The sequence below is a fragment of the Dendroctonus ponderosae genome, unplaced genomic scaffold (assembly GCF_020466585.1).
Source record: "Dendroctonus ponderosae isolate FM_Combo_2020 unplaced genomic scaffold, Dpon_F_20191213v2 Dpon_F_20191213_1, whole genome shotgun sequence".
NCBI classification, from domain to species: domain Eukaryota; kingdom Metazoa; phylum Arthropoda; class Insecta; order Coleoptera; family Curculionidae; genus Dendroctonus; species Dendroctonus ponderosae.
In genome coordinates, this window is record NW_026017110.1 from 26,869,774 (window position 1) to 26,893,270 (window position 23,497).

The window sequence follows — 23,497 nt, forward strand, 5'->3', positions numbered from 1 at the left end:
TTTCGAATTACTTTTTCTAATGAAGAAGTGACCCGACATAGTCAAAGTATTGGGGTTTTGCGAAGACAATTTGCGTTTACGCGGAGCATATTTGCAGTTAATGTCTAATATTGCCAAGTGGCAAGAAAACAGACACATTTTTGTTGTGCAAAAACTACGAAATTTTACAAAGAGCACAAAGTTGTGAATAAATGATTAGTGCATCAACCTAAAAAAAAATGAGTTGATTTCATCCTCCAACTAAAAAGTTCTGGAGTTTTTGTATCACGACACTCAAGAATTCACCACTTGTCCAAAACGACTGAACTCAATTGTTTCATCAAAATATGAGCCTTAGATAAGAACAAATTCACAGCGAGTTTTACCAAAATCCATCGTACCATTCTCCCGGCATTTCAGAAAAGATAGTTTTTTTGAGGAACTTTGACCATCAATAGCAGAGGAGCCAGACATTTTTTGTTAATAAAAGTAGGTCAGATCGTCTCCTTTTGATCCAAAGAATATCGCAGTACCCTTTGATCATGTACTTACGGGACACCCTGTATATTGTTTTGTTTCTTCAAGAAGTTTTTGAATAATAAATCTATTTCTATTTGCGTTTATTATTTAGTTTAAGTAATTCTCTATTGCAGTTAATTTTTGTGGATACATTTGAATCCGGTGAAATGTTTTAGTCTAAGCCCGAAATTGGAGCAAGGAATGCAGTTTTTCGAATTTGAAGGTTTCTAAATTACTCCAGGCGAAGAATAACATAAAAACCCGATATTAATTTTGTAAACTAAAAAAATAAAACCATAAACTAATATGTAAGAATATTTAATAAACAAATGCATTAATATTATGAGATAAAAAACATTGTAAACCGCTCGAAATAAAACATAACGCTTTTATAACAATTTTCACAACGCAACAAAAACAAATCAATTTTTTCACAGTCTAAAATAAATTAACAAATAACAAAATCGTGTTGCTAATCACAACCGTGTCGTATCGACTCTTTTTGGTAATCGAACAATGCATATTATGCACAAGGCCTGTTGCCACACTAGTTTCTACACTACCGATATTTCGAATATAACAAAAAGAAAACATAATAAATAGTACACAGAAGGAAAAAAACCGTCGAGATTAACAAATCTTGGCTTTCGCACTAAAAACTACATAACAGTTAGACATGATTTCAGTAATTATACCGTAAAGCCCGTTCGTAATGGCTAAGGACGTTAACAATTACAACGACATGACTAACTACTACTTTCAGTTAATATTTTCCAAGTGTCGACATTAGGTCTTAAGTATTTAGTCTTTTATCGTTTAAAAGTGGCGTCGTCTTCAGTTGAAATGTACAGTTTATATGCAAAGGGAAAAAACACCATCGCAACACTAAAAAAATACCAAAAACATGCATACCAATAACTCTGTACATCAGCGCTTATCCATACATCTCCTGTTGCTTTTGCTTCACTCTAATATACGTTTTCTTCCTGCCGCTTTCATTTTCAAAGACCACAGCTTTGGGCCCTAGGGGCTCATCTCTCTTTTTAATCAAAGGAATTGCTTCAATTTGAGGCTCAGAAGTTTGATAGTTAAAACTTGGATTAGGATCGTACGACTCCGGACTGTAGGAGCCAGGTTGGTAGCTATGCGGCTCGTAGCTCCAATCGGCGTTTCTTTTAACTCTATCAACATTGCTACCAGTAGCTGGAGTAGTAGCAACCACCAGTTTCTTATCGCTGCTACTGTAATCGTAATCATACGGTACAGTTACGACTTTTTCAGCATTTTCCAATACTTCCACACCACCATGCTTAAAACCCCCCGTGTGAAGATTAGGGTGCACCACTTGGTGAGTGTTGCTGTCTTGGGGTTCGGGATTAATCAGCTTCTTGTGGAAATCCGAATAAATGTCCGCAAACTTTTGCTCATGGGGATACTTCAGTGTTTCGGGGGCTTGTTTGGATTGCTCCTCTTTTGGCTGTTCCTTTTCCTCTCTTCGCTCGCTGCCAACAGTTTCGGACGAAGGAATTCTTTTAAGGTCTTGTTTGATACTTTTCTCAATGCGATCGAATTCCGGATCCCTACACGGCACGTCCGCAGTGTTTTCGGCCTTTTCATCTTCATCCTCTTCATCAGCTTCTTCGTCAAACTCCTCATCATCCTCTGACTCTGGTTCATCATCTGACTCCTCATCGTCGTCTTCCAGCTGTTTAGGAATGACAGTTTCGTCCACTTGATTATTAGCTTTCTCGAGCTTTTTCAGATTCTCGTTGAACTTTTTGTTGGCAAAGCCGTGGATGTTTTTATAGTTGAAGTCATTTGGCGCGAAAACGTCGAAGCTTTCAGTTGGGGTTCTTACATTTTCCACTATCTGCTTGTAGCGTTCAGTGTCTTTGACCGCTTTGGGAACTGGCTGTCCATTGATTATATCAACTTCGAAATGTTCGTTGATATACTCACGAAGCGCCTTTTCGTTTTCTGCCTGCTTTTTCAGCTTTTCTTCCTCTTCACGCTGTTTTTCAGCATCTTCGGTTTGTTCGTTTTCTGTGTCTTCCTCCTCATTTTCCTCTTCTTCGGCGTCATCACTTTCTTCATCAGCATTTTCTGCTGAACCCTGCAACTGTGGTTCGACCGCTCGTTCGTCAATGTCGTCCTTTTTCGAGGTGTTTTCGTCTTGGGTTGGTTGACTCGACTCTTTATCACTTGATTCGGATTTTTTTACATCTGAATATTTAAATGGATTTGCTGCTTCCTGTGCCTTTTCCGGTTCTTTTTGGTCCTCTTCGTGCTCTTCTTTTTTCGTTTCTTGCTCCTCTGATTCTTCATCGTCCTGCTTCTTATCTGTCGACTGCTTGTAGTCTGAGTATTTAAATGGATTCGAAGACTCTTGATTGGTTTCGTGCTCTTGAGGTTGTGCCTTCTCAAACTCCTTTTTCTTCGTTTCTTGCTCATCTTCCTCGTCTTCTTGCCGCGGTTCAGACTTTTTAAAGTCCGAGTATTTAAAAGGATCAAAGTATTCTTCAACAATTTCGGGCTTATTCGCAGGCTTTGCTGTTTCCAATTCTTCTTCGTCCTCTTTGTCCTCATCTTTTTCGGTTTCTTGCTCATCCGATTCTTCGTCTTCCTGTTCGGCTTCGGGTTTTTTGAAGTCTGAGTATTTAAATGGGCCAAAATATTTAGTAGTTTCGGGTTTTTTCTTTGATTTTGCCTCTTCCAACTCTGCTTCTTTGTGCTCGTTATTTTTTGTTTCTTCTTCGTCTGATTCTTCGTCTTCTGAATGAGCACTGGTCTTTTTGAAGTCTGAGTATTTAAATGGATCAAAGTATTCTTCAGTAGTTTCGGGTTTGTTCTTAGATTTTGCCTCTTCCAGCTCTTCTTCTTTGCGCTCTTTATTTTTTGTTTCTTCTTTATCTGATTCCTCTTCATCTGATTCTTCGTCTTCTGAATGAGAATTGGTATTTTTGAAGTCTGTGTATTTAAATGGGTCAAAGTATTCTTCCACAACGGGTTCTTTTTTTGGGGTCACCTTTTCTATTGTTTCTTCCTCCTCTTGGTTCTCTTTTTTGTTCGTTTCCTGTTCAACTGATTCTTTGTCTTCATCTGCCTGTGGGCCATTTTTTTCTTTTTTGGGGGTTTTGTCAGAATCGGAATACTTGAACGGATTAAAGTCTTTGTGCTTAGTTTCGAGGTTTTCTTCGGGTTGTTCTTTTTCTACTTCCAATTTGTCCTCTTTGTGCTCTTTCTTCTTCGATTCTTGTTCATCTGATTCTTTGGCTTCGGCTTCCGATTCTTGGTCTTCATCGTCCGCATTCAGTTCGGGTTCATCGTGTATTGATTCGTGCAGCTGAATGTCCTTGTCATCGTCTTCCGCAAATGGTTTGTCTTTTTCTGCAAAGTTTATTTTTTCTACGTCGCTGTGTTCGAAGTGTGGTACTTTGTCGCTGATGTCCGGAAAATGAACTTCCTTGCTGTGGACTTCCGGATATATTACTTTTTCCAAGTCTTTAATGAAGTCAAGAGGCTGGAAAAATGTAAAATCAGATGATTCCTTATGTGATGCTTCTTTTTCGGCTTCAGGGTGGCTTTCTTCCTTTTGTTCCACTTTTTCTTCCTTGTCCTCTTTCACTTCTTCCTTGTCCTCATGGTCGTCGTGTTCTTCTTCTTTCTCTGTTTTGATTTCGGACTCCTTTGTACCTGATTGTTTAATTGCAGATTCATCGATTTCCGATATGTCCTCCAAATCGTCATCTTCAAGGTGTTCATCGTGTGGCCCTACAATGTCTTCGTTTCCGACTTTCACTCTATCGTCGCCCAATTCTTCCAGATGGTGATCGAAGTGCGGTTCCACACCGCCGCTGTGTGCGTCGTGATGGTCGTAATCGCTATGTCCTCGTTCTATGCTTTTGTCGTTTCCATAATCGTGTGCTCCTCTGTCAATATTTTTGTCGCTTTCATGGTAAGAGTTACCGTTGTCTGAAGGTTTATCGGTGTCATAATGATGGTTTTCTACATCAGCTCGAAAGTGAGGCTTTTCCTCCGGAATATTCTTGGTGCTCTCATAATCCCTTGCCGTATCTGAGCTTTTCTCCTTTTGATGTGGTTCCGATTCCAAAAGTTTTTCGATTATCTCCTCAGCTTTGTCCCCGGTGAGTTTCTCTTCTGGTTTTCCTACGACCACTTTTAAAAATTCGGTTTTGACTTTTTCTGGTGCAGGTTCGTCTTCCTCATGATCGGCTTCTTCTTCGTTTTCAGCCGCCAGTCGACGCTGTTCTTTTTCTTTTGCGATTTTTCTTAAAGTGTCAATTATCTCCTCGTGTTGGGTGTTGAGCGCTTCCTGGCGGGTGCGCTCATGGTTTGCCGTGTCCTCAAAGTTCTTAACAATGCCATCTAAGGCTTTCGCATAGTATAATTTGATGTCTTCGCTGCTGGCTGGTTTCTTTGGGCTGGATTTTTGATTGCTCAAATATTGTTGCCGGTCCTCAAAGTTATTCGCGATTTCCCTCAAGATGTTTTGATGCTGTTCTGCCACGCGTTGATTCGTTTTGGTTCGTATTTTCTTAATTGTTTCAATCGGACTGATTATTGTCGCTTCTTTAGGCCTCTGCCCTATTTCCTCCTTAAAAGAAATAGAAAAAGGTTCTAGAATCTTCTCATGATCACGTGTTTGATAATAGGGTTCATGAATGAGGTGGGGGTTTTGGATGGCTTGTCTAGCGACTATTGCGTCATTCAAGAATTTTTTCGCAAAATAATCTAAAAGTCTTTTGTTAGTGAGGCTAGCGACTTCAATATTTTCTGCTGTATCTGAGTCGCGCACAACTCTTTTCTGTGTTGGAGATGGTATGATGTCTTGTGGTGGAGTCGTTGTTGGACTGTTGGTGTCTACACTTCTTACCGATCTGCGATGCAGTCGGACACTGCTGCTCGTTTTAGTACCAAAAGGTCTCAGATCTTTCGGCCCATCCTCAAGAATGCTTCGGATTTTTAGTATAGCCAACGGGGTGGGCGTAGCCGTTCCAAACGACTGAAACTTTTTAAATTTCCTGGGTTTAGTGGGCTTGGGTTGGATGTGTCGTCGTTTTTGTTCGTTGTCCGCATCCGAGTAGTCAGGCAAATCGATTTTCACCCTAAAACCAAACCATTTATGATCATTAATAATTGCACGATGCTGCAAACTGATTGCGTAAATCGAGCACCGTTACATGTATTTTACGAGAACAAATTCCTTGAAATGCTACTACTTTTGGGTCAAAATCTGTATTACTACCTCGTTGTTACCGAATCTCCAATGAGCCGTTGCACAGTTGCATCACGGTTAAATGCACATTAGTGCGTGGTTTAGCGATAATATTTTTGACTAGCACTTACTTGTGGGGCCCATTTTGGTAGCTGTACTCCTGGTTGAGGACGAAAACCTTTTCGTTCGGATCGCCAGTGTCTTCCTTACGCCATCCTTGTGCCGCTGGTTTTTGGAACCCTCTGGGCGCCTCTTTTCTTCGCCTTTCCACTTCTTCTGCTTCTTCCTCCTCTTCCTCTGCCTCCCCTTCACCCTTCTTGTATTTTTCCTTATTGTCTTCCTTGTTTTCTTCCTCTTTTTCTTCTTCTTTTTCTTCCCCTTCTTCTTCCTCCTCCTCCTCCTCTTCCTCAGGTGGATTCTGCTTTTTCTGTTGGTTTTCTTTTTCCTGCTGATTGCTCTGTTGGGGATCCTCCTCCTCCTCCTCCTCTTCTTCTTCTTCCTCTTTGCTTTCCTCTGGCTCTTCAGCCTCCCTAGGAGGTGTGTCTAAACGAATTGGCAGACGCGGCAGGGGCAGAGGATGGGGAGCTAGTTTTCCTCTATTGGGCGGATCGTCTCCCGTCTCATTTTCTTCGCAACTGTTTATCTCTTGAGGGAAAAAGATTTTCTTCAGAGCCAACGGATGCTGTTTGTCAAAGTAGATTCGTTCCACCAAAGTGGGGCTTAACGGTTTATGCCTTATGAAGTCGGGTATGCTTTCGGGAGTTAATAACCGGGCTGCGGCAGCTGCAGGAGTGGGAGGCGCTGCAGGTGCAGCAGGCGCAGCAGGCGGAGGCGTTGCTCGGGCTGCGGGGGCGGGGCCTCCTGAAGAGAGCAGGTGAGGTAAGTGGGATGCGTCAGTAAAGTCAAGGACTGGATGAGTAAAGGTTGGGGAGTTTATACAAAGCTGGTAGATTCAGGACAAGGACTAAATGTTAATTTCATGGTTTGGTCAGTGCAGATAATGTACAGCAGCTTTAATGTAAGTAAGTAAGTAACTCTGTGGTTCAAGCAGTTTCGTTGGGGACGTTCCAAATAAAACCTCTGCAGTTTTTGAAAACTAATTACTATAATTTCATTGCAAAACGTACTTACTTACATTTTTACAGTAAACATATACTAAACTAATAAATACACTAATATAGGCGTTTTAGTGCCAATATGGTGATTTATAGGATTATCCTCCATATTTGGTGATTTTGCCAAGCTTTGCCAACTTCTGTTTGTTGCCAGTTACTTTTATCCTATAAAAAGTTCACAGTTATGTACACAGCGAATCAAAAAAGTAAAATTTGCATCCTAAATTCAATAATCTAAAGTTCACATACCTCTACATATGTACATTTTGTGAATATGTTTCAGATATTTCAATCTTACAAGGCTGGGTGTTTATAAAAGCGCTTACTTATTTATGCTCCCTCTAAGTTTGCGGCTCAGCAAAAAATACTTAAATAATATCTGCTAGTGCAATTTTTGTGTGAGTGAGTGCAACTACTCAACAACTGCATTTGTGAGAATTGTAGCGCTTTTCAGGCAACCAAAAAGTCTTAATTCATGTGCAAAATAATAAGTTCATTATTATAAATTCATTCATTTTAAAGATTTGAACCCAATTTTTCAAAATAAAAATGCAGATTGGCAGGCTGTAATCTGCACTTTTTCTTCGATATGAAACCATCTCGTTCGATTCAATAAGTGTCCACAGTTGCTTCTAATATAAAATGGTCTGAATTAATTATTTTTCGGGGAATGTCTGATGATTCGAAAAACCCATTAGTTTCAAGGAATGGCCTCGAAAGTCCTCCTCTTATGACAGTCAGAATTTTCCTTTAGTACATGACAAGAGTCTAGATAAGATCAAAAGAAATATTTGGTATAATTTAAAATGAGAAACCTTCAATTCATTATTGTGAATCAATGTTTCAGGTAGGTTCTTGAAGAATTTGCTTTTTTTTTTAAATGTGCTTTAGTTTAATCGATTTTTCTCTCTAGTCCATTTTCAATGTGTTATTGTTGCCTAATCTGTTTGTTGTTAGATAGTCTAATTTTTAGTAAAAATATTTTCAGGCTTAAAATTGGTATTATTTTTTCATATCAATGCAAAAAATTAGTCTAGAAATACACTAGTATAAGTTGTAGATATTCTAATCTATAATTGAAAGAAGCTGTTTGATGCTGAAGTTTACAGACACTTTTTGTAGTTTAATTAATAAATAGAAGAATTACATCATTTTAAAGAATGTACCAATTGCTTAAATATATTATTAATTCTGATAAAGAAGCCAGAAGCGGGATTTACAAAGTGAGTTATTTATTACCCTGAAAATGGCGTGCAAATCGCTGTTTAGCTCCTCAAAATTACCCAATTTTAACCAAATTGATTAACAGTTTCTTTGGTGTCAGACTTGTGCAGTTTAATACTGTTTTGTACTATTTTTGGGATTTAAAAAGTTTGAACATGTGAACTTATACAAGTTCTTCAAGTTACTTATGCATTTTTTTGAAATATATAGTCACGGTTTCAGCGTTTAAATAGAGAAAGGCCCACTTTTCAAAAGCTTTAAGTTTCCAGGTTTCTGTTTTTATGACATAGAGAACATTTTTATGGCTTTTGCAAGTTTTATTTGGTGTGTGCACCACACACTCAAAAGCATAAAAAATTGAAATTCTTATTCATGTGCTATAAAAATGACGAAACTGCCTTTAGGTGGTGCAGAAGATCTGAATCGGTGTGCTTTAGAATATCAAAAAACTCGCGTGTTTTCGACATTTGCTTCAGTGTTGTCCACTAAATTATCATCATTTAGCAAATGCTTATTTTTCTCCTCTTAATACGGCACATATATACATATATATAGACAACGCATATTTTCTAATGCATTTGATCTTTTAAACGCTTCGTTTTTAAGTAACTTACAATGAATCTCCTTTGCCAATTTTATTCATAAATCTTTCACGAACACAACTGATTTCCATTAGTCCAGACAGATCAAAAAAATATTGCTTTGGGACCCGTTTTCTTTTTTTATCGAAAAGAAGCCTTATACTAATTTACAATTTCCGTATAAAAATCTGCACATTTTACGAATGAGAGTTTCTATAATCTAGCAATTACAATTTTTCTCTGATTGCAAAGTTACAGATCGATGACTTTTTAAAAAATTTCAAATATATCCATTCTTGTTTTTAATTTTTTTTGTTAAAAAACCCCACTTAAATAAACAGTGAATATTTAATTCAACTGTAAAATAGTATGTATTATTTTGTTATCAGTTGCGTGTTTTCATACGAGAAGTCCCCTATTTCCCTATTTTCTCCCAAATTCTCACCAACAGCTTCCAATAAAAGAACCAAATAATACAAAAAGAAGCTAAACACTGTCGGGAATATTCCACCAAATAGGCGTATTTCTATGATTCCCACTTGCAAGCGTTTCCGAAACTATCCGTACTGAAAACCATAAAAATACGAACTGGATTCGAAAAACTCCCTTTTGCTGCTAGTGCAGAAACCCAAGATCTTCAATAACTACCCCCTAAACACTTATTTTTTCGTGCTTTTGCTGTACTTGCAAACGTATACACCCTGCAACTATACAGATGAGCGCGCTAACTAAAAGCATTTGCATCAGAAAAATGTATAAAAATGGAGACAAAACTGCAAGCCATATCTATCCAAAAATAGCATACCTAATTGTTGTCGTTGATTGGAAAAGTCGAAACCCAATTGGTACGACTGTCTGAAGCCTTGAGGTGGAGGCGGACCTGCAGGTGCAGGAGCTGGTGCAGCTCCTGCAGGAGCAGGAGCAGCTGGAGCTGGAGCTGGGCCTCCTAAGACACCCGAATAAATCAGTAACTTCAACCTTTCCACTACGCTTTCCGAGCTTACCCAGCTGCTGTCGTAAATTTTGCCAATTGAGACCCACTGTATAGGCTCTTCTTTCACCTTGGATCGGCGGTGGCGCGGCAGGAGCAGGAGCAGAAGCAGGAGCTGGAGCTGGAGCTGGAGCTGGAGCAGCTGGAGCTGGCCCTGAAACAACCCAACCCTTATCATCCAGACAGACAGAGGTGCAACCAACTCACCTCCAAGTTGCTGCCTCTGGTTGCTCCAGTTCACCCCCACTTGGAAGGCCCTCCGCACTCCAGCCGTCAGAGTAACTGGAGGAGCGGGAGGCCCGGCTGGGGCTGCCGGAGGCGCAGCCGGAGCAGGGGCAGCTGCAGGAGGCGCCGGTGGAGCCGCTTGACGTGCCAGAATCGCATTGATATCAGCATTGGGGTCCAAAAGAACAGCAGGAGCAGAAGCGGGAGCGGCCACGATCTGTCCAGAAACCGGAGAAACCAATGGCGACTGCTCTAAAAGCGACGGCCGTCTTTGTACGTCATACCTGGAAGATTGTAGATTTGGAAAAGGCATTTGACAGTGCAAGGGATCGGCGGCTTTGTGCCCAAGGGAAGAGTTCCAAGCGTTTCCTGGGGCGCAAGCAAAAGATTTAGTGGCTCTTGCGCCAATAAAGGGACGCTTCAGTAGTTTACTGGCGGATTGCTGAAGTTAACTACAGCAATTGAAAGTGTGCAATTTGTGCACAGAGAGACAGTTCTGGGTTTATTATCAATTTTATGATGCTTTAGACGGAAGCAGCTAATTGCTTCTCTATCAAAGGGGGGAATTGTTGAAGCTCTAATGCTCAACAAGCCCAGAATTCTCTGGGGAACAACTTGCTTGATATCGAAAGAAAAATGTCATGAGTTTACTGAGCCTAATAAAGCTCTTACTGCAATGGAGCAAGCAACAGCTCAACGGGCGGGAGAAAGTCGCAAGAAAATGGTAAAGGAACGAAGCATTAAATATCTGCTCTTCTCGTCTATCCCATTATTAGGAAAAAGCAAATGTGCAGCACTTAATATCACTTGCAACGAAGAAGAGGAGCAACACATTGAAGGCTGAGATCAATGAGCTTAACAAAGCCAAAATAGTGGTTTTCTAATCAAGCAACCAATAACCTGAAAGTTTTGGAAACCTAATCTAAAACAAGCATTTTGAGCGTTTTTTTGGACTGTTTAAAAAGCCAGATTCTTCAGTGAAGGTAATATAGCTATGCATTTGGGGAAATATTGAAACCCTACTGGAATATTTCACTTGAAAACCCCATGGATACCTACCCAAACAGATCAGCGACGCCACTTAAAAGAGTGCCAATAGTCCGTTTATCCCTCGGTTGTAGAGTAAGATCAACATCCTCGTACACATCCTCATCGTCCTTGTCAGCACCGATCACTCTAGTTCTACGGTCACTATTTTCCAGACGAGCACTAATCACTGCCACAATCAACACGAGCAACCCAACGAGATGGCTATGTGTAATTAACATGTTGCATTATTTCGCGCAACACTATCGAAAGCCTTACGGGACTCAGGCCGTGCTGCTCCAAGAGCTTCTGGTGCCAGACTGGCAGTAAGCCGACAATGCAATTGACTATTTTGATCGATTTTTGATGGAGAAAGACCGTTGTTTTTTTAAATTTGCGACACTTTATAAAAGGTATTTTCGCGAAAGTGACCGAGCACTTACGTAAAAACAAATCTGACCGAAACGCATCATTGGGTCCCGGGCGTTTAAAATTCGATTTGTTCTATATTATAAGTGATTGACTGTGGTTTTTGTTCCACCAAAAATACAGGGTGTTGACAAATTCGATGCCATTAAGTGCCATTTTATGGTGCGAATCGAACCGCCAGCAGAGTATCCAGTTGCTGTAGCGCAATTTGCGCGTTACCGCACACAACAATGGGAAATTAATGCGGATATTATCGAAGAGGAACTCCAAATTAAACCACTGCAATGGGGAAGAGCTGAAGAATTATGTGACTGAGCAATTAATCGGGATATCGGAAACCATGAAAGCTGCGAAACTGGTTAACCGGGAAAACAATTGTGCAATTCAGAGACTAAATTGATCTTGTGTATGCATTTCCTTTTTCGATTCAATTGAGAAAAACTACACAAGCTGATAGTTCAAAAACAATATATGGAGCACGTCGCCAAGAAAACTGATGAAGAACGCTTGAAGTCATTTAGGAAATTCAATGATGGTCTGATATTAGCAAAACTTGCTGGTTCGTCCAGCTGTGATTGGAGTTACAGAGTGTTCAAAAGGGAAGTCAGCCTCTTGATTGAATTTTCTCTTGAAAATTTGCTACTTTTTTCAGGTTTTCGTCGATAAAAGCCAAATCGCCAACCAGGCGATTGAATTTCGTCGCGATGCTCGTGGCCAATGATGACCAATATTGACTTCGTTGATTCCGCTTCTGTATTTTTGATGTTTTAAACCATTTGTAGAAGGCTGGATTCAAGAGGAAAATCGACGCTGGGGTGCCAAATCGACCCACTTCTTAAACGAATTATAACTGGGGATGCGAAATGGATTGCATTCGACAACACTGAAAAAACATCAGGACTCACAACCAGGAAGGTTGTGTTGTAGGTACATTTGAGTTGGTTCCATATGACCAAACTCTATAAACACTAAATTAAGTTCTCTTCTGTAAACAACTGGACCGTTTGAAGCTGGAGCATGGCCAGAATTAGCCAACAGGGAATATGTTGGGTTCCATCAGGGCCATCAGGGAAACACCAGATTACACACTTAACTTACTCTATTTTGTAGAACAGAGTAACTAACTCAAATAATGCGATCATTTCCGTGAAATTCTAACTTGTAAACTCTCAATCAAAATGTCTTAAATATAAGTGTTTTAAACTTAAACCGTTTCAAATTCCCTCTTCTACCAAGTTAGTCGTCTTTGGTATTGCAACAACCAGCATCTAACAACTGTGTTGCTTTTATGGTTTTATCAATCAGTTTTATGAACCCCTTAGAAGTAATATTCATTGAGCAATTTTGCCGATATCTGATTCAGAACCCGCAAGTTGGTGAATCATTCCGCAAAAAAAACCGAAGAAAAACGTTGGTGTTTGCTTTTTCTGATTGGTTAACGATGTGTCATAACGAGCTGTTTTACAACTGATTGTTTGTCATAGATTTTTTTGCTGCTTTCCTGTGACAATCTTTTTGTTTTGTGTCGTCTTTTTTGCGCACATGTTTGTTCCCCCTGTAAATTGCCAAGAAATGTTATTCAAAATCGCATTTAGCACGGGCTAAGGTGGTTTTAACCTCGTTTTTGTCCACGGTGCATGCAAAATGAACCCAATCAATAAAAATATTAGCACAAACGCGGTTTTTTCCGTTATTAAGCAATTTGGCAGGGTTTCGTAAAATTCGTTATATGAATGATTGCACCGAGCCGAGCTTTAGCAACAATATGTCTCCTTGTAACGATTTTGGTTTTTTCGTTCCACAGACTCAGGTCTGGCCAAAAGGCAGGTCATTCGAATTGCAAACCGTGTAAGGGGGCAATGCCGTCTCTTGTATAGAATAGAACAAGGTTTTCACTATCCAAAATCCCCATTTCTTTTGCGAAGCTGATTATTTCGATACTTTTGGTATTTTTGGAATAATTAGACTAAACTGATTTTCATCCAGAGAAAGTTATATAAACTTTCAGCTTCTTCTATACATTTTTATGGTCCATCAGTAAGACCGCTTTTAATATACTTCTGAATGGAATTAATAATTTTTGCTTGAATATGATTTATACTTTTTCATATTTTTTGAGTATCTATTCATCAAACTGCTTCTTGAGACTCGCCGCATTTATTATTCTCAATTCATTCATTGAAAGTATTTTTTGTTATTGTAGTGGCAAGAAACGCGAATTCTATTCAAAAACGAATTTCTTCTTTTCTACAAATGCTCTCTTTTTGCGTCTGCGTCTACTTTAACAATTTTGATCTCATAATTGACCGGAAACTGACTAAGATATCCGTTATAATAAAACCTGATAAAGTGGAAAATCACTCAATTTTGCTCTCAAAATAATCCCATATTCCTTCGGCTCAGACGCCTTGGAAGTTAAGTTTTTTAATCTTCCAGGAAAACCCCTTGAATCCTCTGAAAATCAAGACTCTTTGGAGAAATCTGCCAACATTACCTTTTAGTCCTCTTCGGAAAGATGTAAAAATGAGCGTTCTTCGAGACGGGAAGGAAAATATGAAATGTTGGCAAAATCTTGCACCTAATTTCTGATATTCAAGTTTCGCTTTCTGGGTCAAAACTCGAATTTCTTCACTAGCGTTGCTGTGACTGAATCGAATTTTCATTCTCTATAAACTTCTAGAAATAAAGACTTTTTGAGAAATCTGCCAACATTTTCTTATCGATGGTTAACTTTTTGAAAAGGTCATTTAGTTCTCTCTGGCATAGGGATGGGATAAAAACATCGATGTTTCGCAAACATCGATGTAATGTGTTCGATTTTCGATATTTTTACCATCGATGTTGGAAATTAGAGACATCGATAAAACATCGATGTTAGATCCTGAAATGAAAACATCGGACATTTTATGTTGATTCTAGATAGAAACATTTTCTGCGAACTCTTTGATAGTGCCGATACAAACGACACTGCAGCATAGCGGCCCATTTCCTGCTGCACCCGAAAACGGCATCTTTTTGCAGTCAGTTGACCGAAAAATGTGGCAACAATAAGTTGAATAAGTTTAATCGATTATTTAACAATGTTATGTTTTCGTTATGTATCATACTAGTGGTAAAATAAAATTATTTAAGTTTGAGTTAATCTATTTGAAATTTGTATGCAGCTGCAAGCTAACAGAACATCGATGTTGTGCCTTCGATGTTTCCCTAACATCGATATTACCTTTCGATGTTAACATCGATGGCTACCATCACTGAATACCTGAATCAAATTTTCAATTCTCTCTCCAACGATGCCAAAACGAATTTAGTGAATCAACTGGGGCTTGAGAAACTTCGAAAAAATGTCTTGAATAAATGAAAGTCTATTTGTCTGAAATAAAGAGTTTTTTGAGAAATCTCTCAACATATCCTTATCGATGATTCACTTTCTAAAAATGCCATTTAGTTCTCTCTGGAATGAGCAAAACCGGGACGGAAAACATTGAATTTTGGCATAATCTTGCACCTAAGTGTCTAATATTCTAATTTCACTTTCTGGGTCAAAACTACTCGAATGTTCTCACTCATGTTTTTATAGCTAAACTGTGTGAATCGATTTTGCAACAAAAAAAAAACACACAAATCTAAAATATCTTGAAACCAAGACTCTCTTGAGAAAACTGCCAACATTTCCTTATCTATGGTTCACTTTCAAAAAAGGCCATTTAGTTCTCTCGGGAATGATGTAAAAATGATCATTCTTGCTCATTTTGCTTCCGGGGAACGAGCAAAGTCGGTACCCAAAACATGAAATTTTTGCATAATCTTGCACCTAAATGTCTCATATTCAAATTTCACTTTCTGGGTCAAAACTGCTACTCGAGTTTCCTCATTGGTGTTGCTGCGACTGAATCGAATTTTCAGTTCTCTATCCAACGATGTCAAAATGAGTTATGTGGCTTAACTGGCCCTTGAAAATTTTCGAAAAAAGCAGAGCGCCACCAAAACCCCATCCTTAGCTTGGACTGGTGGTGGAAGCTTAATTATAAGTAAAAATCAACTTAAATTCGCTCTATACATGTCGTAAACAAACACTATGCAAAACTGTTGATCAATTAGACAAACAGTGCACGCATTTTGGCATACATTGCAAAATACTTTCTTCTTTCTTCATAGTGATTTATCGCGAACAGTAAAAAGGCAAAGTGAAGACACACGTACACTCTCACACATTCGATTGCCATCGGGCATACCAACTAGCGCCATACCAAAGAACATATTTCCGCGATGAATTGGTTTTCAAAGATTACAAAATTAGTGGTGCAATATTAATACTGTCTTTTTTAGTACTGTCATATGAACAGTAGGCAAAAACAGCGAAAGAGATAATGGGATTGCAAGATAACGATTTTTTCGTTTAAAAAAAGCAAATGTAACGAATGCACTGTATACGTGACTGCTGGACGGCAATTACTAATTTACATCTTTCAATAGCCGAAGAAAGTCGGTGCTGAGGTACAGACTTTTAAAAAAGTTTGCGATTTACCGCTAAAATGGATTACAAAAGTTGCTAAACCCGCAAGTTCTCATTATTAAAACATTTCTGGTATAAGAAAGCGATTAAGCCGACAACTGGCAGCAAGTTCATATGCATGCAGAATTCCTCAACAAATTTCGCGTTAATTAAGAACCGATTCATTCACACTTTCATTGAGACTATATGTAATCGACCAATGAGTAATTAAACTGATTAAAAGGCTGTTTAAACAACCAAAGTGGATTTATGTAATGTTTGAAGAGCGAGTCTATACCTATATAGTAAATGTTTGGAGGTTTCTATTAAGGCGAAACTGCATCCGGCTCGGCTGGTTTTGTAAGCTACTTGCTCTCATAAATACGGAAAAAGTACAGATCATTAAGTGGTTGCTATTTTATTTAAATTTCTTAAAATTCCTTTATCCAAACTCCCTACTGGCAATAGAAAGTTTCATGCAGTAGATGTAATATTATCTAATCAACACGATGGATAAGTGATTGGGTTTTTGCTAAAAATTTGCAAGTTTGGTTATCCCCGTATATTCAATTTCGGTTGTTTATATTTTTACAGATTTTTCTCAAGGTTTTGTTCAAAATTTATGCAAATGTTCGGCTAATTCCGGTGCTTTGCAAGCTGTCCAATAGAAACAAATATCTTGTAATAACAACAAATCAATTGGGCAATAAGTCAATAAATTATTATGGTGTGGAGACAACCCAATAATTTTTAGGAATAGAAGTGACATGATTAAACGTTTCCTGATGATAAGAAGAAAAGTATTCCGTGGATGGATAGATTCCGCTATTGAGAGGAATGAAACATTCTTCCTGTTTGAAGAAAAGGTGCTAAAGTGTGATTAATATGAAAATAAACAAACTGAAGAAACAAGAAATTGAAAAGTTGAACAATGTTGCAACCACAATTTTTTCAGTGCAATTCATCTAAGAGCTTTCTATAACAATGAAAACCAAAACTTTTCTTCAGCAGGGTGGGTGCTTAAGTGCTTCAATTTTTTTTCAATTATCAACTAAATTTAAAAACTGATGAAGTAATTAGTCAATGACCTTTCATTTTCAAGCCTTTTCATAAATTCTTTGTCACTTCGATGATCGGTTTAGGAATCTTGTCGTTTCGCTTGCTTTAACTGGCTTACCACACAATTTACTAGAAAATACTGGTCATTCTGCAGTTGCATTTCTTACTTTGTGAATATCACTCGTGTTTTCCCTTCTTCTAATGAACTTCATTTGCCTTGACGGCATGCCGGCAGCATTTTTGCCGCTGACACAGTTATCATTGCAACAGCGGTCACAGAATGCAGAACAACAATTTACCGAATTTGAATACGACAAAGATTTGCAATAGAATTGCGTGAAACCGTAGGGACGCAATAGTTAACGTAACAAGACCTAAATCGGTCTATTTCATGTCAATTGGACTATTTCAGATGCGTGGTTGGCCACCGTAAATCTGACCCAGAGAAAACGACACCGGTGGCCGTCTTTATGCAAGAACTAGAGCAAATTGGTTATGGGCATGGGAAACGGTTTGCGCACTTTCCCTTTCCTTTTTGCTGGTTTTTAATCCTATCCTATCTGCTAACTTAAATTGTGAATAGACTGACGAAAGGAACCAATTGCCGATGCACAGCAACGTAGTTAATAGTTAGAAAGTCACTTTAAGAGGCAAAAATGTTTAATGTTTATGCCATAGTTTGCTAAACAAATATCATAGAAGTTCATTGAGGTCGAAGCAAAAGAAGACGTTGAATTTTCATCAGATTAATTAAGTTCTCTTACAATAACGCTGTATGTTTTGGATTTGTTTCCGTTTTTCACTACTTTTCAATATTTTTTGATAGGGCACTGCAAACGTAGCACATTGCCAGTCTTTTGTTAGCGAATTGTTTTATCTTCCTTGCACTGTTTTCTTCTTTAATTCCTCTCTTTATATCATAATTAGATGAGCCTGGAGCCTTCTTCAATGGAGAATGGCGTAAATAATGTATCCCAAATTTTTTACTTTAAAGACTTCAACTCAAGATTAGTTAGACAAGACAAGACAAGTTACTCTTCAAAGATAGAGTAACTTTAAAATAGTTTCAGCTTTCAACAAAAACCTTAAACCCAAATGAGTTTCCAAATTATCTCTTTCGATTACCAATCGCATTAATATGGGCAGGGTCACCGACAATTAGCGAAGAAAAATGCATCCAGAATTGGTAAACGCTTTCATAGATCGGCGTGTCGCGTACTCATTAATATTAAAAAATGTAAATGATGTTTGGGACCTAATTGAAAATCCACCCTCGTCCATCATGAATACTTTCATATAAAAACAAAAAGAAAGTGAACTTGTTGATCTTGTCAGTGTGCGATTTGTGCAGGTGATGGTGCTAGTTTTGTGAGCGTCTCTTGTACCTTTTTTGTGCCCATTATGGAATATCCCTTAGTAAGTCGACGTTATCCCTTCAGAAATTTTATTTTCGCTGTTCACCACAAAAGCGTATTTTTTACCTCAGGTTTAATCGAGTAAATCAGATTTTTTGTGCTGGTGAAAAGTGGTGATTCGGATGAAGCAACGCGTTTTTGAAAGACATTTTTTGAAACCCCGTTCTTTTGATCAATTAAATACTGCAATTTTTTTTTTCGCTAACGTTAAAAGATTGGAATTTTAAATTATCAAAAAAGCAAAATATGAAAGATTTCATTCGTACGCTATCCACGACTATTTTCAATGCTCTCAATGTTTTTTGTAGTACTTTACCAGTTTTACCGAGAGAACAAAAATCGTTTCCAGCCGCGGCTAATAGTTGAACGTTATCAGATGTTTCTACAAGAAGAATCGATGTGGTTCTATTAAGCGATGAACAAATACGCACATTTTCTGTGAACTTGTGAACACAGAAACTTCTGTGAGACTCGAAATTTGAAATAGTTAAATTTTATACAATACAGAGAGCATTTTTAATTTTTGAATCAATTTGGTCTCGATCTGGAAAAAATATGCAAAATGTTAAAAGATTGTGGTTACCACAGCTTCCTTCAGTTTGCTCGAAATTGGCACATTTTAAGTAGATCATTCATGTGAACGGCTTTAATGTTTGTGAACAGTTTAACAGAAATATTCAAGGAAATTTATCTGGCCCAAGGATGGGATTCAGTTATAGATCTTTTATGACACTTTTAACTTGTTTCTGGTCTGAAGTAGGTTTCGATCGGAAGTGATTCTTCACGTGATTTGAAGCAAGTTTTTTAGAAACGCTCTGGATTGAAAGTTTGGGTATATTAAGCGTATAAAATCATTTAAAATTTGCTTTAATGCTGCAATTGTTAAGTCGTTGCGTAAAAGTCTTGCAAGTTTCTTACTTACTTTATTACTCAGAAGTTTGCAATTGATCAAATGATTGAAAAACCTCAGAAAAATGTGGAAACGTTTCTTGATTAAAATATTTACATAAGAATGAAAATCTTGGCTTTTTTGATGCAAAAAACAGTACAACTTCCTTTTCCATCTGCTTAGAATTGGACAGAGGTTTGAATATGCAAAAGAGCATCTACTAAGAAAATTCAAAGAAAAGGATCGGAAATAACACTTCTGACTCCCTAGAAAGTATCGGAGCCACTTATTCTAAACTCCGCCATAAATCCGGGCTTGGAGAAAAGCTTTCAAAAGCTTCTTAGATTGAGCAATTTATTGTGTACAAATCCCATCTGGAAAACACCATCGGCCGCATCTGCACGGTTCGGATTCCTCAACAAACAAAAACGAAGAACATTTCGTTTCAGGGAACAGGAGTGCGATATTGCAGAAGATACACTGGACTTGGACTATCCAGTCACTTCAAGAAAATTTGACTGACTACCAAACCTTATTATACTCGCGCTGATGCCACTAGACTTTGCTCAGTTTTCAATATCTTGCTCCGATGTTTTCTTCTTAAAGTGCTAGCTGAAAGCCGCACAATCCTCGCCCATAAACGCGAAAGTGTAAAGAAAGTTGGTAGCTACCGAACGTTATTTTTTTCATCGACTCTGATGTGTCTCTCCTATTGATAAAGATACACAAAGCTTCCCAGCAAAATCTAAATAAGATGTTAATCCCTCTATGTGAACCACCAAAGAACGTGCACTGAATTAGTCAACAAACCTTTAAATTAGCTTGACGATTGTAAAGAGATAAACTCGAAGAGAAAATGCAAACCTCTAACTCACGCCGGATTAACTGATGAGCCAACGCACATTTTAACACACTAAAATACCGGTTTCTTCAGGTTACAGTAATTTTGCTACTCGCCTGCACGCTAACCAGATCTCTGGCTGACGTGTCGTCCCTTCAAGATCAAGCGCAAGAGCAGCTGGATCCTCTTCAAGACCAAGACCAGGACCTAAACACCAACAACCAGGATAAAAGAACTATTTGCGCCGCCTTAAACTCCTGCGGTCGCTCCAACGGCGCCTACGTTAAAAGAGTGGTGATAAAGGGCGGCTTGAAGCCGCAAGCATTCGGCTATGCTCCTATTCGCGTTGGGGTCAAACCCACTTTTCTTGGAGGCTACAGGTAAAGTTCAACCCGCACATAATGGAAGCAATGATAAGGAAACAAATGTTTGATGAACAGATACTCCAAACCGAAGATTCATTTCAGCCTTAAGGCCCCTTCAGTAGCAGCACAAAGTGGATGGAAGCCTGTGCAGGCTGCTGTGAAACCAGTGGTGGAACTGAAACCGGGCGTGGATGTGATCCACAATACTCCAGGAGCTTCTCATGTGGATCATGTGGCTCCGACAAATGTGGGCCATGTTCACTTGCAACCCCTAAGGCCCAGCTATGTTCATTTGAGGCCTGAACATGTTGATCAGGTTCATCAGATTAATGTTCCTCATGGTAAGGGAAATAATAATAGTCTTCAAAGTTTCGCAATGTTTCTCAACCTAGCTCATTAAGTGGGTTTAAAACTGACTAAAGTTACCGGGTTAACTGTGGCAGGATTTTGTTCAGACATTTTACAGACGCGCTGAATTTTTTCTTTTACGAAATATTCTGACCAATCTTTGTACATAAGGTCCTAATTCAGCGGTTACTCTTTCTGAAAACGTTAAGGCTTTCGGCCCAAAATTATCAATTTTTAACACTATAACTCGATATTTAACACAAAAGTATTAATAGATCTAATTTCCGTTTGATTCAATAAATTAAAAAACAGAAAATCCTTGCTCATAATAAAACATGCAAAAAATCCGGAAATTACCTGGCATTTTCTAAACCAATTTAGTTCAAAGAACGGGAAGTAAGCCATAGTTTTTCAGCTCACTTTGGGCCACCCCCTACCTTTCAACTCAATCACACATTTTTATTTCCTTGTTGACAAGAGTGGAATTTTTGTAATATACGGGGTGGTTTTTTAGTGCGAGAAAGTCCATTATTTCCGTTGGTGTTGAACTTTCGAAAAATGGTTTCATATAAAAGTTCTTGACGCACAAAGTGCGAACATTTTAAAAACATTTTATATGATACAGAGTGCCTCAGAAAAGCTAGAAAAGCAGAAAAGATAGACAATTTACAAAGTTACAAATTTGCATTTATACTTTACGCTGTTAAACCGTTTTCAAATTATAATTTATTTTACTTAACAGTTTCAAAAAGTTGCTACATTTTGTAAGATGGCTATAAAATTCACAGCATTCATTGATTTCACAGCTCAAAGTGCAAATGCAAATGTGTAACTTTGTAAATTGTCTATCTAATGAGGTATTAATATACAGGTACTTCAATTTTGAAAAACATAAGTTATATTGCGTTAAAAAGTTTCAGATTTAAGTCCACATTGTTAACACCCTGTACAATATTGTACACTGTATTGATATTTTGGTTCAATATAATTTTTAACGGATCTGTGGTGATTGGAAAGACGTATTTTTTTTGTATATTTAACTGCTTTTTTTGCTTCTACAATGAATTTTGAGATATCATGTTTTTAAGCAAAATTTTACTAAAATGGCGATAACCTGCCAACGTCGCAAGTAAGAAAAAAACAATTTACGGTGCATATGCAGAGTGTCAACCTGCATTCCATGAGCTAATGAAAAATGAGTAGTTCTATTTAAAAAAATACACTTTTATCTTGACTCGCTTGTCTGAGACACTCTGTATTATATAAAATATTTAAGAAATGTGCGCACTTTGTGCGTCAAAAACTTTTATATGTAACTCTTTTTCGAAAGTTCAACACCAACGGAAATAATGGGTTCTCTCGCACTAAAAAACACCCTGTAGATGTTTGCAGGTTATATTACTAGCACACTGCTTTAAAGAGGCCCAGAAAAAATGAATGGAGGAAAATCTGGTAAAGTAGGCGGCCGTTACATACGGCGGGTTCATTCAGCGAACTAATTAAACTCTGGTTTAAGTGCTTCCTAACTAATAAAGTAAAATCAAGTGGAACACGATCATATATAAAACACATGTTTATGTGGCTTTGCAATCTTTTTAACTAGTCGTATAGTTTCACCATATAAATTGCATGGTTCATATTTGCCATACAGGCGGTGAAGTAAACGCCGCAAAATCTGATCTAAATTTTTTAAGCAGCGGGTTTACAACCAATCATATAACCGGAGTCCTTTGTCCAATTTCCGGCATTTTTTCAGGCAATCACTTCGACAGTTTCACGCACTTGGACCATGTGGGAGCAGTAGCGCAATCAGTGATACCAACAATAGTGAAGCCCTTCGCCCCCTCGCCTACTCTGTTTGAAGTCACCAGGCCCAACTTGGGAGTTCTGCCCTTGGGATCTCGATTTCTCACTCCTGTTTGGAAACAGGCTCCCCACGTGCACCTGGCGCCTGCTCTTCATGCAGCCCCAGCAGTCCCAGTGGTGCCCCGGCCTGCCCTAATACCCCAACCGGAAGTATCTGTCGAGTATCACGGAACCCGAAATTACCTGCCCCTACCGGGGGCTGGTCCTCTCTACCAACAAAATCCCCTAGTAAATCAAGTGCTGCCTTTCGAGCACGCTGTACAGCCTCTTCCCTTCCAACATGCTGCCCATGGGTTTGCCCCTCAACAACCCCTTCCCTTCCAGCATGCAGCCCATGGGTTTGCAGTTCCTCAACAGACGCTGCCTCACGACCACCCCACTCAGTTCCTCGCCCCTGAGCAGCAGCTGCCTCATCCTAGCAGCCCTCATTTCCAGCAACAGCTTCAGGCCATTCAACAGTATCAGGACATTCCTCAAGGGCAGCTTCCTTTAGAAGGGGAGCCACAGGCGAGCATTGATCAATACATTCAGAACAATCAGGAAGCATTCGCCGCGAACTTTGATCAGAGCAATGTGATTCAGCCGGGCCAGACCGATGTGCAGATTCCCTACCATTTGCCTCAGCATGGCGGCTGGAACGTGGTGCAACAGGGAGGGCTTCAGCAGGACTCTTCAGGGTTTGGGCAGCAAGTTTTTAGACCATCGCAACAACTGGAGGCTCCCTACAAGAAGTGACGGGATGGGGAAGGACTAATTGAAGCCCAGTCGCAAGTTTTGTGATTGTTGTTGTTGCTGTTGTTATTATTTATTTTTTACTCAGGTTAAGTTTTATTGTTATTCTAGTCAGTTGAAGATGAATATTTTTGATAAAGTAAAAATGGCATTGGAAAACTA

General features: G+C 38.7%; 2 protein-coding genes across 2 annotated transcripts; one reads left to right on the top strand and one right to left on the bottom strand.

Annotated features, from left to right (window-relative positions):
- Positions 1-846: 846 nt before the first annotated feature.
- Positions 847-11,344, bottom strand: LOC109535602 (titin). The gene is made up of 6 exons (XM_048661251.1): positions 10,930-11,344; positions 9,853-10,154; positions 9,659-9,799; positions 9,460-9,600; positions 5,866-6,595; positions 847-5,624 (listed from the first exon to the last, which is right to left on the bottom strand). The coding sequence occupies exons 1-6, from the start codon at positions 11,136-11,138 to the stop codon at positions 1,433-1,435; spliced, it is 5,715 nt and encodes a 1,904-aa protein (XP_048517208.1). The 5' UTR covers positions 11,139-11,344; the 3' UTR covers positions 847-1,432.
- Positions 11,345-18,201: 6,857 nt separating this feature from the next.
- On the top strand, positions 18,202-23,497 carry LOC109535341. The gene is made up of 4 exons (XM_048660660.1): positions 18,202-18,295; positions 20,118-20,404; positions 20,465-20,730; positions 22,494-23,497. The coding sequence occupies exons 1-4, from the start codon at positions 18,281-18,283 to the stop codon at positions 23,336-23,338; spliced, it is 1,413 nt and encodes a 470-aa protein (XP_048516617.1). The 5' UTR covers positions 18,202-18,280; the 3' UTR covers positions 23,339-23,497.